Source organism: Ptychodera flava, chromosome 6 (genome assembly GCF_041260155.1).
Source record: "Ptychodera flava strain L36383 chromosome 6, AS_Pfla_20210202, whole genome shotgun sequence".
Taxonomy (NCBI): Eukaryota; Metazoa; Hemichordata; class Enteropneusta; family Ptychoderidae; genus Ptychodera; species Ptychodera flava.
Window position 1 is genome coordinate 9,451,042 of NC_091933.1, and position 16,241 is coordinate 9,467,282.

At 36.5% G+C, this 16,241-nt stretch overlaps 1 protein-coding gene across 1 annotated transcript in view; it reads left to right on the forward strand.

Moving 5' to 3' along the window:
• Positions 1 to 15,787, forward strand: part of LOC139134780 (DNA repair protein RAD50.L-like) — a 40,224-nt gene extending 24,437 nt beyond the window's left edge. Inside the window, exons 26-43 of the mRNA XM_070701832.1 lie at positions 420 to 533; positions 1,014 to 1,109; positions 1,513 to 1,660; positions 2,251 to 2,308; positions 2,829 to 2,895; positions 3,416 to 3,550; positions 3,995 to 4,024; positions 4,337 to 4,476; positions 5,260 to 5,407; positions 7,786 to 7,959; positions 9,499 to 9,624; positions 10,184 to 10,236; positions 12,202 to 12,287; positions 12,551 to 12,633; positions 13,122 to 13,184; positions 13,390 to 13,523; positions 14,189 to 14,317; positions 15,555 to 15,787. Coding sequence (XP_070557933.1) covers positions 420 to 533; positions 1,014 to 1,109; positions 1,513 to 1,660; positions 2,251 to 2,308; positions 2,829 to 2,895; positions 3,416 to 3,550; positions 3,995 to 4,024; positions 4,337 to 4,476; positions 5,260 to 5,407; positions 7,786 to 7,959; positions 9,499 to 9,624; positions 10,184 to 10,236; positions 12,202 to 12,287; positions 12,551 to 12,633; positions 13,122 to 13,184; positions 13,390 to 13,523; positions 14,189 to 14,317; positions 15,555 to 15,612 — 1,842 coding nt within the window. The 3' untranslated portion in view covers positions 15,613 to 15,787. The remainder of the gene's footprint in view (positions 1 to 419; positions 534 to 1,013; positions 1,110 to 1,512; positions 1,661 to 2,250; positions 2,309 to 2,828; positions 2,896 to 3,415; positions 3,551 to 3,994; positions 4,025 to 4,336; positions 4,477 to 5,259; positions 5,408 to 7,785; positions 7,960 to 9,498; positions 9,625 to 10,183; positions 10,237 to 12,201; positions 12,288 to 12,550; positions 12,634 to 13,121; positions 13,185 to 13,389; positions 13,524 to 14,188; positions 14,318 to 15,554) is intronic.
• Positions 15,788 to 16,241: the final 454 nt, after the last annotated feature.

Genomic DNA, 16,241 nt, shown 5'->3' on the forward strand with positions numbered 1-16,241 from the left:
TTGTGCAAGAGTGAAGATAACCAGTCTCTCATAACCAAATGTTTGTATCCACTAATCTAAACTCATGCTGTTTTTCTCATTAGGAAATGTTTGTTTCAATTTTCATCAGCAGTTAGTAACACTATAGGTGGTCACATGATAATCACATGATGCTTGGTGCAGTTCCACTGACAAGTTACCAATTGGGATTTTAATTATACATTGTACATGCCCCTGATCAAAATGTAAAAAGTCGAGAACGAACTTTGACAATCTCTGAAGTGACGTTTTTTTAAGGTGTTATAACTCTGATTGAGGTTGTACTGATAATGTGTGGAGTAATTCAGATTATATACCTTGATTTTATTTTAATTTATGTATTTTGTGATTTTAATCATATCACCATACAGAATTTTAAACCAACTTTTTTTGTCCCACAGTTACAATCTAAATTACGCAAAGTTCCAGAAAACCTCATCAAGAAGGAAAATGAGATTGAAAAACAAGAGAAGAAGAAATCTTCCATGTTGGAATTGAAACCTGTCAAAGAATCAGTAAGTTTGTCCTCAGCCTTTTAAAAATTATCAATTTACTTGTTCATCTAGTAACAATACAAGAAAGAGAGATTTTTGGTGAATACATGTATTCTTTCGAATTTGGTATTGATTCTGAAGTTTACCTGTATGAGAAGGTCTTACTTTGAGTTTTACAAAATTGTAAACTCCAGAATTGAAATTCAAAAACAGGTAAGTCCACTAACTGATCACTCTGTGTCATGAAGTACAATTCAATACTGCTAGTAATGTACTTCTGCCACGTAATCCTAAAATCTCTATATATACAGCAATCTCTTCGTGATGCCATTTCATGCTAATTTCTTTGTCCAAGCACTTGACAAACTGCTGTTTACTGGGTAACTATACATTTACGAAAGAAAGAAAATTAATGATAACTTTCTCCAAGAAAACCTTGGTTACAAGCTTGACTTGTTTAAGAGAGCTTTTTCAATTGTGTATGGTCTACTGCTGTTACAGATGAAAAAACTTGCCGCACAGGATATACCAGACTTGAAATCTAAGCTGTCATCTCTGAACACTGAAATTGAAAAACTCAGACAGGAAGTTAATGATGTGAGTATACATTTAAAATGATTTCATAATTTTATCCAATGCAATCATCGCCATGGTACTTTATACAAAACAATCACAAAGATGTGAAGAAATATTTGAATGCTTTATTTAAGAACAGTTTCTTTTTATACTTGAAGTACTCTGTTGGTTGCCTGATGTGGTAAGTTGTGGAGCATCAGTCAAATTCTCACAAATTTGTCTTCATTTCATTTTGCCAGAGCTTTGCATCTTCTGTATCATTGCTTTGCTCTGTGCAATCCGCTAAATACCAAGACCTGTTTTTCTTTCTTTTTTGTAACTGAGCAATAAAAAAATTTCCAGTATTGGTTGATTTGTAAAATGCATGAGAGCTTTAACACTTATGTTTGTCTACTTGTACCTCACTGTTGGGCATATCTGACAGACTGAAGACAACATGTCCATGTTACAAGTTGATGAGAGTACTGCCAAGGAAATTGAACCAGATGCACTGATGATTGACAGAACTCAGGCTGAAGTCAGTAAATTGGAAAGAAGGATTGTTGAGAAACAGTCCAAGCTGACGGGGGGAGGTAGGTAGAGGGAGGTAACTGAGGAAAAATGAAACACAGAACAAATACTGTACACAATTGCACTATGTACAATAGTGCAATAGATAGATATTAGATCTGCTTCTGACATTTACAATTGAGAATTGTAAGAAAAGCTGAAAAACTTAATTTATAATACAACATTTTTAAAAATGGACCTTGCCTTCCCATATACAAAAAAATATGAAGGAACGATTGTTAATGTATAAGAATAATTACAGAAATTGTTTATTGTAAAATTGAGATTTATTGCATGCTGTGGCAGAAACTAAACACAATACTAAAAACCAAAGTGTGCATCTGAATAATTGTTTATGGATGTATGTGTTGCCCCTGATTATAGTAAAAGTTTTGTACGGAATACGATGACAGTTTCTTTCAGTGTAACTGTATATGCCTTACACTGTAGTAAAATAGTCTTAAGTATGGTGGACAAACTGAAGATGGCATTTCATTGTTTGTATGATTGACATGTCTCTACAGAAAACTGTTTCTTGGCTTCTCATTGTTAGATACGTCTCTAGCATATCTCTTCAGTGCATCAATGCCTGTTGTTATATTATGTGTTTCAGATTCTGGCCGTACCATTCAGCAGGTTGATGCTGAAAAGAAAGAACTTGAACTTGAACTGTAAGTTTTCCAGCACCAGCTTTTTCAAATAATTTTGTGCAATTTTGACACCACATATGATACAAATCAATTTTCATGTCATTGTACTTCTGTCACGTTTTTGATGTCATCCCAGTTTAGCTTTGATATCTAAATGGTATTAGCTTTTGATAAATATGGTTATATTCATTCATCTTGTTTGTATTGGTGTGGAAGAGAAAGTTAGAGCCCAGATCACGTCTACAGGGCTTCTGCAGTTTTGTAGCCTTTTGCATGTTTTTGCAATTCAAAATAGTTAGATTTCAGCGTCAGTGGTAAAGACCATCTACAAAAATATTGAACATTCACAGGCCAGCATTCATTCTATATTGATGAGCAAGTTAACATCCACACTTTTCTTTTGGCGTTTGCTTTTCATGATGGTTTATAAAAAAGACTTTCCTATCAGCTTTGAAAAATGTGTACTTTGGACAGCCTGTACTTTATGTTTGATTTAGAGATGCAACTCTCATAAGTTGTCCATTTGTAAATAATTTGACAGGGAAACTGTCAATAGAAACCTGGAGCATAAAAGACAAGCAATTCAAGAGAAGTCTGAAGCATTGCAGGTATGGCTGTAGACTTTATCATCAGAAATACTATTACCATAGAAACCATGTCAGTGTTGCTGGTATCAAAGTTATGGTGAAAACGTGTTTAACCATTTGAGCACTGTACTTTTCCCCAAAAAATATAAGGTCAACATTTTATCAATTTTCATGAATTTTTCTGTATTTTTTCCCATTATTTTGGATCAAATGGACATAAATTTTTATGGGCTGCACTTTTTGACTAAAATTTTGGGGAAAATCTGAAAAAAAAATTGTCTAGATCTAAAAGAAATTGTTAGTGTTGTATAGTATAAATGCAACAAAAATCCCCTTTGGCACTCAAAGGGTTAATTTGAAACCTCCCATTTGTCATTTATCAGATATGCAGATGAAAACATTCCTCCATTCAATTTGAACATTCTCCACTGAAGGTAGTTTGCATTTTGAAAATGAAAGATTGTAATCACTGTAATTCCTCTCTTACCAAACGGTAGAGTCTCAACAAACCATTGTAATCTGTTCACTTGTCTCTGCACAGGATTTACGAAGTGTTGTAAACAGTATCACTCATGAAAAACTCAAGCTAAGCAGTGAATTGCAGCGGAGACAACAGTTAGAAGACAGGAAGACAGAACTGATCTCTGAAAATAAAGAATGCCAACGAGAAATTGAAGTATGTTGCAATGATTTTATGTTACCTAAAGTTCCTTTTTTGTTTCCTCAAAGAAGAAACTTTTATCAGGCTTATCAAAATGTTAATTGTCTTGCCTGCCTTTGAAAAGAGGTTACTACATTGTTGTACAGAAATACATGGACAGAAAGCAAAGTCAACAGAGTGGCAGGTTCAATCAGTGGACTGACTTTTTCCCACCTAAAGCTGAACACTATTACCATCAACAATATTTATGAAAACTGTTTGAAACAAAATTTTATAAATTCTCACTGGAACAGCCCTTTGTGTCTTTATTGTAATTATCAAATTATCAATTATCACTGAAAATTCTCAGAAACAAAAGATGATAAATAATCATTATAATGCAATGGATGGTGAGTTGTGCCTCGATGAATTTCATGTTCTCACATTTTCTAACGCCTAATATCTCTTTTAAATTTACAGCAATCTAGAGATCAGCTGAGTCCAATTGAGGTAAGACAGACTGCATAATGATAAACTCAATGAAAAGTATCGCAGGAGTGTTTATTTACAGATACCAGGACTATTCCTGACATTGAGATGTCCGTCTTCCTAAAGTTGCGTGATGTTGTCTCACAGAAGGGTGTAAATTTTAACCGTAAGTAACACAAGACAACAGTGCAAGCTTCTGACAAGATCAGAAGAAACGCAGTGTACTCCAAAATGAAAGAATAAAATCAAAAAATGTTTTGCGTTGTTTGGGTTTTAACATACTGAGAATTTGCATGATAAGAAACTCTTTCATTTCCTGTTGTCTGCTTCCAGAGGCGACTCTCTAATTTGAAAGAACAGAAGAGAGAAGTGACAGAGAAGAAGGAGTTAGAAATTGAAAGAAGAAATGCAGATATTGAGAATATTCGAAGTCAATCCAGTAATGTTAAGAGTTACACCAGAGAAATCAACAAGTAAGCCAACACCTCATTACCTTTTTTAGATTTCTTTAAAAAGTTACAAGGATTTCGCATTTATACATCTATGCTTGATTTTTTTCTCTGTTGAATTTTGTGACAACTGTTGTAAATACAACAGGTACCAGTGTAATCAAGGCTGCAGTCTGTATTGTTTGACCGCAAGAAGCATGCATCTTGAACATGACCTTTGAACTTTGGCTCATAACTCACTCAAAGAAACTATAAACTGTTCTAATTTGTTACCAAGAATACGGTCAAGGATTGCAATGCAAACTAGTGCAAAGAGAAGTAAACTACCTAAATTTACCAATATTTGAAATTCATAACGGCTGCCAACTCTAGGTAAATGAAATAAAAGTGTCCATTATCCTTGTGTTCCCAATATCGTTCTCAATTTTCAAGAAAAAATGCCTTGGAAACTTAAATTTCTTTCTTAAAATCAGTTTACCAGAAAAAATTAAAATAATTTCAGACTTAGATGAATTGTCCGCAAGATACATACTTCTTTTAGGTTAATATGTTTAGCCAATGGCCATGATAGAATAAATGACTTATTAATGCCAGGTATAATTTTGTAAAAATATAATGTAATAGATATCTTAAAAACTCTTAAGACAAATGACATTCCACTTTGGTCATAGTGGAATAAGGTGTAAGATGGGACTGCAAATAGCTACCAATATTTTAGACAAACTCAGTTTTGTGTAAGTATAACATCATAATTTATTGCAGTGTTATCATCCAATTACTGATCATTCATTGTTCTTCATATCAAAGGTACATATCAGATGGCAAGAGAGAGGCGTTGGAAGAAGGCCAACAGAATCTTCAAGATCTTCAACAACAAATGAAAGATATCGAAGGAAAGAAGGAAAGGATCACTAATAAAATCAGTAAACTGAATAAAGATCTGAACGAACAGAAGGTAAATCTATGGTGACTACTTTGTACTATGTCAATAGACTATGACTAGCTTTGAGTACATCCAGTGCAGATATTTTAGTAAGGCTTTTCATAAAGCAACAAGAGTTTAGAAATTTAAGAGAGAAATGTATGAGTAATTCAATGTTTGTTTGTTTGTTTGTTTGTTTACTGTCATAAATATGTCTCAGGCCTTGACAATTCCTATCGCCCGACGCCCAGGACAAGTGAAATTTACGTTCGGGCAAGTCAAAAATAAAATCTGGTTGCCCGCTGGACAAGTTGTTTATACAACTTCTGGCGCAATCAATGTGAACCTAAGTTGCAGTTTGTGCACTTGTTGCCTGGATTTGCGTTGTCGTTCACACAAAATAAACGTCAATCACTGACTTTTTTAGATACAATTGTGACATTCTTCTGCGATTCACTTGCCGACTCACACAATGTTGCGATTTTTGGATGATCGACATGAAATTGTTTCATCGTCCAATTAAAAAAGTCGCTTAAAATTTGGCGTAAATAGCATTTCTTTGTTGTATGCTGACTGCTCCGCCCAAACACATTAGGTAAATAATTGCAAAACCCAATCATATTGCTTATCGGCGATCGACCGTGCAGTACTTCAAAATCATTTATGCGGCCTCGCAAGGTAGACGAACATTGTTGGCAGATAGTTTGTGGAGTGATCACTGTAAATATGAGTATTTTACGGTAATATTTCCACTAACGCAAACAAGGCATTGTGCATTTTCGCGAGCTAGAGCGTAATTTCCACTCCGCAGACCTACGCAAAAATCAAGCAAAGTTGTTGCCGTAAAGAGGCACGTAGTTTACGACGATGGGCATTGTGTAACTCTGAGAAACGACGTTGTGATGATTTACGACGGCGCCACGAGGGCCAGCGTGAGTGGGATCGTCTGAGAATCGACGACTTGATGTGATGATTAGAACAATGTTTCTGACAAAAGATCTAAACATAAGCGTTATGATGAGGAAAAACGCCATACATGTTATCTCCCGAAATGGAAAGCACAGTGGCCTTGGTTGAAATATGACGGTTCCAAAATGTTCTGTACGGCATGTCGCAAATACCCCACCATTGCCAAACCATGGAGGTAGGAAGAGACTACCTCCATGGCCAAATCAAGCGAAATGATTTTCTTGACGGATGCGACATGTTTCGCGTTGAATGGATAAGGTCTCACGAGTCTAGTTAACCGCATTTGGACTGTTTGGCGCATCGCAGATGAGATTGTGACGGGGACAATGATTGTGAAAATTTTGTGGGTCCCGCTGAGCCCGATACAGTTTCACTTGCCAACACCCTGATCGCATGCACTCCCAATGCGTGAACCAAATGACGACGACCAGCGACAGAAACTGACCAATCTTTTTACGACGGCATTTATGCTTGCCAAACACGGGAGGCCGATGTACGATATGTACCTTCAAATTCAATGTTAGCCCTGCGTACAGGTCTGTGTGGTCCCGGCATTATACGGCCTCTTGCGGTGGAGGCCGTATAACGCCGGGAACACAAAGACCGTACGCAGGCCTACTTCAATGTAATCTTTTGAGAAAAATCGGCGACAACAGCGGCGAAAATTACCAAAATAAGAAAGCCTTGAAAGCCGCCACGGAATTCGTCGCAAGTATTTTGGTCTTGATTATTACAAATGGAGGACAAGTAAAATGTTTGAGAGGACAAGTGAAATTGAAAATCCAATTGTCCGACGGACAAGTGAACTGGAAAAAAAATTGTCAAGCCCTGTGTCTGAATGTTGTATATCTAAGTATTTCATAGTAACTTGCACATGGAATTGTTGAGCCCATATTGCTGCTGTCAAATATATCAAATTCTATATTATTCAAGAGTTCAAAGTAAAATTTGTCTGCTGGCTGTGAAGTTTTGATGATGCCATTGTTGACTGTTTCTTTTTTCCTACTTTAATACAGAAACTCTTTTTGATTTGCATGTCATGGTTAGACTCATAATCAGGCAGACAGACAACCCTTTGTGCATTTTCCAATGTTTATCTAATTCAGTCAGTGTGTTCTGGATCTCTTGGATGCACAGCAAAGGAACATCAGCCATGTAGATTCTATATTACAGTGAGATCCGTGATTGTTATTGATTATTGCCTTCTAGTGGGCAGTCCATTCAACTAAAATGTGTTAGACATACATGACAGAGGCTTTGGTCTTGGCAGAGACAGATCACTAACACAAGAACCACCCACTGATAATATATTCTGTACGGTCGGCATTCTTTTGCTGTGAAGGAAGCTGTGTTTTTGCAATCCAACCTTGCATTTCAGATGATATAGTGGATCACCAGTTTACTAAGTGATATTCATCAAATTTATTTATTTTATTCTCTAGGTCAGGGAGAGAGAACTGCAGGATAATTTACAATTACGGAAACGACAAGAAGAGATTGAAGTTGTAGAAAGACAGATAAATGATTTGAAAGAGCAACTGGGAGGATATGACCACAGAACATTGAAGTCAGAAAAAAAAAAGATGTTGCAGAGACAGGAAGATTTTCACAATCAGGTTAGTGTTTTGATTTATGTGAGAAAGGCAATATGAATTATTAGTGCAATGCAGTGTAACAGTTTGCATGATCAGATCACTTCATACATATACATAAAAGCCCCATTAGCTGTATCTTTTTGCATTTTACTAACCGTACTCGTCCGAGTATAAGCCCCTGCTTGTGTATAAGCCCCCTACTGATTTCAGAGGATATTTGAAAATGCATTACATCCGTGTATAAGCCCCTACCCTAGTTTAATACAAATACAGAAAGGTTAGGAGAGTATATTTGGTCATTAAACTTGGTAAAATTACTTTTAGATAATAAATAAACAATTAAAAGATGTTAAAACAATGGGAAACTAGAGTTCCCTTGACAGCATCGTAAGGAAAATGACACGTTTTTCCAGTACTTTCTTGATTCATTGACCCTGCTCACCCCGTTTCCTAAATAGAATAGTCTCACTCACGTCCGCGATTGTTTATTTTCATTTACAACGACGATGTTTTCATGGCCGTTTTCATCCTCTAAACATGCAGTTTCTTTTGTTTGAAGCAATTATCCTTTCATTTGTAAAGACTTTCCTGGTGACTATACAATTTTCACTGCTATGTTGTTGTTTTCACAAGATGTAGACATTTTAATCCTGGAGTGTTGAATTGCCTTTCTGTACTGTAGGCAGTGCATGCCAGTTCACATTACTGTTGATCAGCAGCATGCATAACGTCTTTGTTTCAAGTTTGGGGTATTTTTTTACGCTGAATTTTCACCAAAATGTCACTTCTTTATTCATAGCTTGTACTATCAATTTCTTTGGATGTGTAAGTCGATTTTGAAAGCGATAGAAGGTCCAGTGGTGTTGAAAAAAATTGTGCATAAAATTAGCATAAATTAAGCGTCCATGGCAGATAACATGGGGTTGCTCGAGTATAAGCCCCTCCCCTAGTTTTACCGCCGTTTTGTGTTGCCGAACCGGGGGTTTATACTCAGACGAGTACGGTAGTACCAAAAAATACCATCCAATCGTATTAGAGATGTGTTTAATTCCTACTACCGGAATTTGATACAGTGAATAATCTGATGTTGCATTGTTATCATTAATTTAAATTTCTGTCTTTGTTCGTCTTTTGATATCAGTGTTTGCATATTGTCTTTAAAAAAATCACTATTTCAATCCTTTGCGATGGATTCGGTTTATTAAATTCAGGCAATTATGTATATATTTGCAGTAGCAATATTTGAGTTGCAATTTGAATATTATTTAGTCGTTAAAATCTAAGTCCTGCGTTTGTTGCCAGTGTTTGAAAAACATTCTGTGGTCACCTTTCCGTAAGCGTTTTTATGTAAGTTTAGTCTGATCTCAAACCATCTGTTTGAAAAAAATGCAAAAGATAAAGAAAATGGGGCTTTAACATAACCAACCAGGCTAATATTTGCAGTGTGCATAACAGAGACAGTTCGAATTCTGTTAAGAAATAGTAATTTTAATAGGCAGGACAAAGTCATTCCAAAGTCTAAATTTTCTTTCCTTGAAATCATGCTTTCCATTTCTATAGCGATCTCGTGCTGTGACGCAGCAAATCCGAGAAGATAACGAAATTAAGATGTACAAGAAAGAATTGCAGACAGATATGTATAGAGATGCTGAGGAGAAACACAGAGACAAAATGATCAAGTTGAGGGTGAGTTGTGAGTAAGAAAGAAAAAACCTTAGATGAAGTTCAGTTCAACAGTGCTCATGTGTAAAGAATATTCTTTACGTAACACGGAACTTAAACTGAAATACTTAAACTTTTGCTCAAATTTTCCTGAAGGAAATTCTTAAAACTATTCTCTAGCCAAATCAAGAGTGAAATTTTGGGTCATCATATTAAGTTGGTATTAGAGAAATGAATTACCTTAAATTTTGAAATTCTTGTGTGTAATCTATGGGGAAAAAATTAAATTTGAAATTGTCACAAAATAAGACGGTGAAACTTTAGTTTACACCAAAAGCTTCAAAATTAACCTCACAAGTGGTCAATCAAAAATTAAAGTACTGTAAAATGTGAGAGTCTGAATATCTGTCCCAAAGGTACATTCTGTTTTGAAGTTGAAAAAATATGACTGGTATATGCATCTTTCTGAGTTGCGTATGATTTGTTCATCAACACTGATGTAAATGTTCATGAAATTCAACCTAAAGTATCATGGTAGACCAAGTGTAAATATACAGAATCCATGTTTTGTTTCACTTCACAGACAACAGAACTTGCCAACAGTGACTTGGATAAATACTACAAAGCTCTTGATAGGTGAGTCTACTTTCTAGTGTTTTCACATTTGAACATATACGTCAACAAGCAGTCATATAATCAAGGGAACTGATCTGCAAAACTTTGACAGAAAATATTGATGTCAATACAGATACATATTTATTTGTTTTTTGTGCATCTTATAAACATCTGTACAGTTTCTGTCACCATTTTGCACAAAAATTAAAGGCAAGATTTAAAATGTTGAAGTACTAGTGCAAAGTGTAAAGTGCATTGGTGCACTCATAGACCCTCGAGAAAAACGGGACAGGCAACTGCTGAGGTTTCTTTGTGCGATCTATCTTGGAATATATTAAAGTTTATTTGCCAAGTGGTCCCCGACAACAATACTTCGTACTTAACACTGAATCTCATTAACGATCAAACTGACGTTTTGAATATGTACACTTTGCTCTTGCATGGCACGTTCCGAGTAATGACACAGAGAATTTTGAGGGATTTTTTATACTAGTCATGGTGAATGTTCCGGTAACGATGAAGATCACATTTTGGATTCTAGCCGAAGCCAACGGGAAAAAACCAGACGACGGATAAAAACAGTGTACATTTAGCCATAGACGCTACAAAAACTCTTGCTAGGTATCGACAATATAAGTTCACATTCCCTACCATAAAAATCTCCGATAACAACAAACATTTACAGGTTAGACAGGTCTACACTTCCCCAGTCCTCCGGAACGAAAATTTCATCTGTCACACAACATTTGACGAAAATCAGGGTACAGAGAAAATGACTACTCCATCGGAGCTCAAATACATGACCTCTAACATTTTGGTACTGTTTTAGCCTGAAAACACACCAAAGTTCAGATAAGCTACACATGTCTACATCCACAAAGTACTAGAAAATACATTTGTAACACTGACTTTCGCTGTCAGGAGAAACTTTGCGATAAATAGGGACTCTACAACGGTTGGTGGAGTCAGAAGCGGTAAGGTAGACATGCATTTACACAAAGCTGAACGCTGTCCTCGTAAATTTGGTCGTTCACAGTTTTCAAACAACAACATTTCAGTAGTTAACATACATACTTTACCGAATCATGGAGCACTCCTCGCACAGAAAATATTCCGACGGTTAAAAAATTGCAAAAACGAGGGATAATTCGGAGATACTCAGACGATTGCGGAATGTAAACAACTCTGTGATGTCAACTGCTGTCAAGTCTGGAACTGCAGCGATCTGTGCTTCGGATTTCTATTTGAAACTTTGTCACTTTACAGCAACATACTGACTCCCTGCAGACTTCTAGTTGCATCAAATCTTTCTACCAATATATAAAAAGTACTTTAAAACCATTTTGACGAATTCTTCTCAAAATAGTTGTAACACTTTTCTTTCTAAAAATGGACTTGCGGGTAATCCGAAATAACTTGTAATCCGAAAACATTATTACCGTATACCCGCATGCACGTGTCTATGAACCGGACGTTGTGCAGTCGATCGGGTCAAGCTTCATTCCGTCCCCGACCCATTAACACCTCTTAATTATTCCAAGTAAGATTGCACGCTGCTAATCCCATAGACCCTTTGTTCTCTATCGCAGTTGCCTGTCCCATTTTTCTCGAGGGTCTATGGTGCACTTCAAGAAAAGCCCCCCCCCCCCCCCCCCCCCAAATCTGAAAAGCCATTCTCAGTCACTTTGCTCTCCATGTAACCAATCATAAACAGTATCATCTTGCAAGAAATGATCAAGCAAGGACAGTTATTTTAAGCCACCGTCTGCAGCCATTGCATAACAGAAGGTCTAATAATCTAATAATCACGAGTTATCCATAAACACTGATGTTTCTGAATTATCCAAACAGGTAAACACAAAATCATCCACATATGTTGTTTCCCTTCTATCAAAGAAATACTGAAATTCTGAATGCTGAAATTGAAAGATTTTTTCAGCTGTTATTCACTGACTTAAAGAATCTTGTCAAATGATTGTATTTCAGAGCTATCATGAAGTACCATTCCATGAAGATGGAAGAAATTAACAAGATTATAAGGGAACTCTGGAGAACTACCTACAGGGGAAATGGTAATGATACTGTCTGATATCGATTTAGAACATTTTTTATTTGAAATTTGTGTCAGAGAGTGTCAGAGAGTATATGAAGCTTCTTTGCTTGGAATAGTCCATCAATGTACCCTAACCTTCTAGATGTAGCTTTGTAGAAATGTTTCAGATATTCCTCTCCTTTGGAGATTATGAAATTCGTTTGAATGACATGTTATGTCAGCTGGGGTAATTTACTGTCTTCATCATCCTTATCTGGGTAACTTTTTCTGTGTTTTCATCAGACATCGATGCTATAGAGATCAGATCAGATCATGAGGAGGAAGGCAGTGGTGCCAGTAAAGCAAGGAGGACTTACCATTACAGAGTAAGTATTCTGTAGAAGTGCTGCTCCACTTCTGTCACCATTGTTTAAAAAAGACTTTGAATTTTCACACTTAGAGTTCATTATATTTACACCCCTATACTGAATTACTCAAACCCGGAAAAGCTTTATGGCAACATGGCCCCTACATGCATGGAAGTGTCTGCAGCTGACTGAAATGTAAAACCATATTGCTGACAAGTTAACAAAGTCGCTCGCTAATTACAAAGTGAAATAGCGATATGACTGGCAATACAACTGGGTAATTTGCTAATTAGGTGTCCCGTTTCCAGTCGCCACCACTGTAATCTTATTTTTGGTGAAATCGTGTTCAGACAACTATGAGGAATAGAGACCAATTTTGTGGTAGACTGGACTCAAGTGCAAAGTGTCCTTGTTATCGGCAAAGTGTGACTTCTTGTGATGCAGAAGAAGCTCTCCTGGCAGCAGCAATACTTTTTCATACAGTTGAAATATAATCACAATTTCAGGTTGTAATGGTGAAAGGAGATACATCTCTTGACATGAGAGGGCGCTGTAGTGCAGGACAAAAGGTGAGGCAAACTGTTATGACCAGTTTGAAGTACTCAAATTCATAATAATAAGACAATTTTTGTCTCAAGTATTTTGCAATAAATTTATTTAAAGGATTGAACCTTTTATTGTATAATCTCACAACAATGAATTATGATTTGCCAATACAATTACAATCCATATAAATGAAAAAGCAAGTTAATACATTACTGTGTAATTTTCCAGGTTCTGGCATCCTTAATCATACGTCTTGCCTTAGCTGAGACCTTCTGTATAAACTGTGGAATATTGGCCTTGGATGAACCAACCACCAACCTTGACAGAGAAAATATTGAAAGTTTGGCGTATGCCCTGGTGGAGTAAGTATCCAATATAATCAGGATGGTACATCATCTTGTGATTGACATACTTGATATAGAATTGATAAAGTGATATTTTGCATCGTCCAAGGTGCAGGGTTTTAGCAAATCCATCGAGTATTTGGTTGTCCCCAGGACTACTATCAAAGTAAATCAAGTAGGGTAGTCCCATAGAAGTTCCTATGGTAGAAGTTCATTGGTATTTGTGTGTGACATGTGGAATGGCAATTCATGTCGTTACATCTGGATCATTGTGCACTCTCCATGTAAAATTGATATACCACGGACTAAAGATTCTCGCTAATGCAAGAATTTCACATATACTGGTAAAAGGCTAATGAGAAACAAAGTTCCAGAGAATTCCAAAATTGGCGCAAAGTGCTTAGAAATATTGTCTATTGAAAGGCTCGGTGCCTTGTACTTGGTACTTCTGCATTTTTGCAGTATGAACAGCATGTACCGTATGTAGTGATTCTCACATTTTTGTTATCAAAGTACCACATCTAACATACATAACCAAAGAACTACATATACATTTCCATGATTTTTTTTTTCAAAATTCTCCCGGTATTTTGTTTACCAATTCTGCGTTTTGGTTGAAAAGAATGTTCAAGAATGTAATTTCCTGAAACTAAAGTTAAAAAAATCTCATATTTTACCCACAGCATCATTAAGAGTCGATCACGTCAGCGAAATTTCCAGTTGGTAGTGATCACCCATGATGAAGATTTTGTAGAACTCCTCGGGAGATCTGAATATGTTGAACATTTCTACAGAGTGCAGAAAAACGCTGAGTAAGTGAAAGACATCCATGTTGTGGACCGACTCTCAGTTGCTGTCATTATTATTTGTCGTTCATTCTCCTTCACATACCCTGCTGTTCAGAACTCTTTCTGCTTCTAAGTTAATGTACTCAGTACACTGCCTTGGTGAATGAATGAATGTACTATTTCTTTGCTCTGACATTCAATAAAATTTTGAGTTTAATTCAACTATATTTGACACGCCAGCAGGCCCGGGTTGTAGACCAGAGCAGTAGCCAGCAAAACCAACCATCTACTTTTCTCTGAAAGAAGCAGTTCCTCACATCCCTTCACTCCCTCATCAATTCAGCTGACAGCTTAAACAATCAACTTCTGACCAGGAGCATTAGCCAATTATATATTCTGATGTTAATTGTGATTATAAAAGGCACAGAATTCGATTACATAGTCATAGTCAGCCCTATTGGATTTCTGAACTTTACCAGGCGTGAACAATTATGAATAAACACAAAAAGGCATGTCAAGTTCCAATACATAGGCATACAATGCATAAGAATTGTAAAGAGGCTAAACACATCATAACGTTGACAAAAGGCTTAGGTTTTTTGAACAATATTGTGAAAGTGGCAAACTGTTGGAGAATGAAAATATTTGTACTCAAGATCCCATGTATAATGGAACTACACGTACATACAAAAATTAGGCCTGCTATGAGAAACATTTAATTGCTGATGTAAAGGACAACAGAGGGCATATTGTATCAGACATAAAGCTTTTTGAAATGTGGCAGGGTACATTTTCTTCTTTTGTTCTTCTCTCATTATTCTTATTCTTGAACCATTGAAAATTGGCACATCAAACCAAATGCTAACCTTTTATAAGAGAACATTGGCAGCATTTTACAAGTGGTATAGCCACAAACTAATGATGTCAAATTGTCCTTAGACACAAAACACAGATGCCTTGTAATTATGGCACTGTGTATTATGTATAGGGATTTGACATCATCAGTTTGTGGCTATTCCACTTGTAAAATGATGCCATAACATTTGACTTAAATGTGCCCAGTATCCTTATCAAGTAAGCACAAACTACACACTCTTGATGAATTCACACTAATTCCAGTTTCTTGAAGGGTACAAATACTTAAACCTGCCACCACAGACCCAATTACCATTGACATCAACCTGACAAAACATGAAGCAGACCCTTTTCTTGACTCTAACTAACCTCACTTTTGTATTTGTTTATTTATTTGTTATTTCAGTCAATTGTCTACCATCAGGAAGGATAGTGTGAGTTCACTGCATACCTTAGTCAGCTGAATCCCACCATGATACCGAGACGCTGGAAAAACCAACGCCGTCAATTCCTGTTAATCCTGAACTGATGCTGATGAACAGTGCCTTCCTTTGGAGAACTTTTACTGTTGTTATGAAAATGCCTTAAGATGTACAACATCTGAAATTTTCAAGTAGTCAACTCATAATATAATATACCGAGCTGAGCTCTGCTAAGGAACTTTTATCAGTTCAAGTGCAACTGTACAAGCACCCCACTTTTATACTTCACTTGGTATCGCATACATGGTTGGCAACCAACTGACGCTATGCACGCTGAGAGCTGGGTACCAGATTTGCATAAATTCAAGGCATGCAAATGATATTATAATGAGGGACAGCCTCTCTTTGAGATGCAGCCTTGAGAAGCATCATGGCAGCCCTGCCGACCGTAGGATACGGATCACCTGAAATTTCTTGCTCTATTAATCCGTAATCTTTCCTTTTCAAACAAACAAAAGTCATGTATAAGCATTTTGAAGAGTAGTGAACCACCAGGTTCCTTGTTTGGATGTGCAGTTTTATAGCAATAAAGTAAGCGAAACGGACATTTATTTTCCCCGTAGCATTGTGGCCTGGTCCATAGCAACATCGTAAACATAGGGGGATACGCA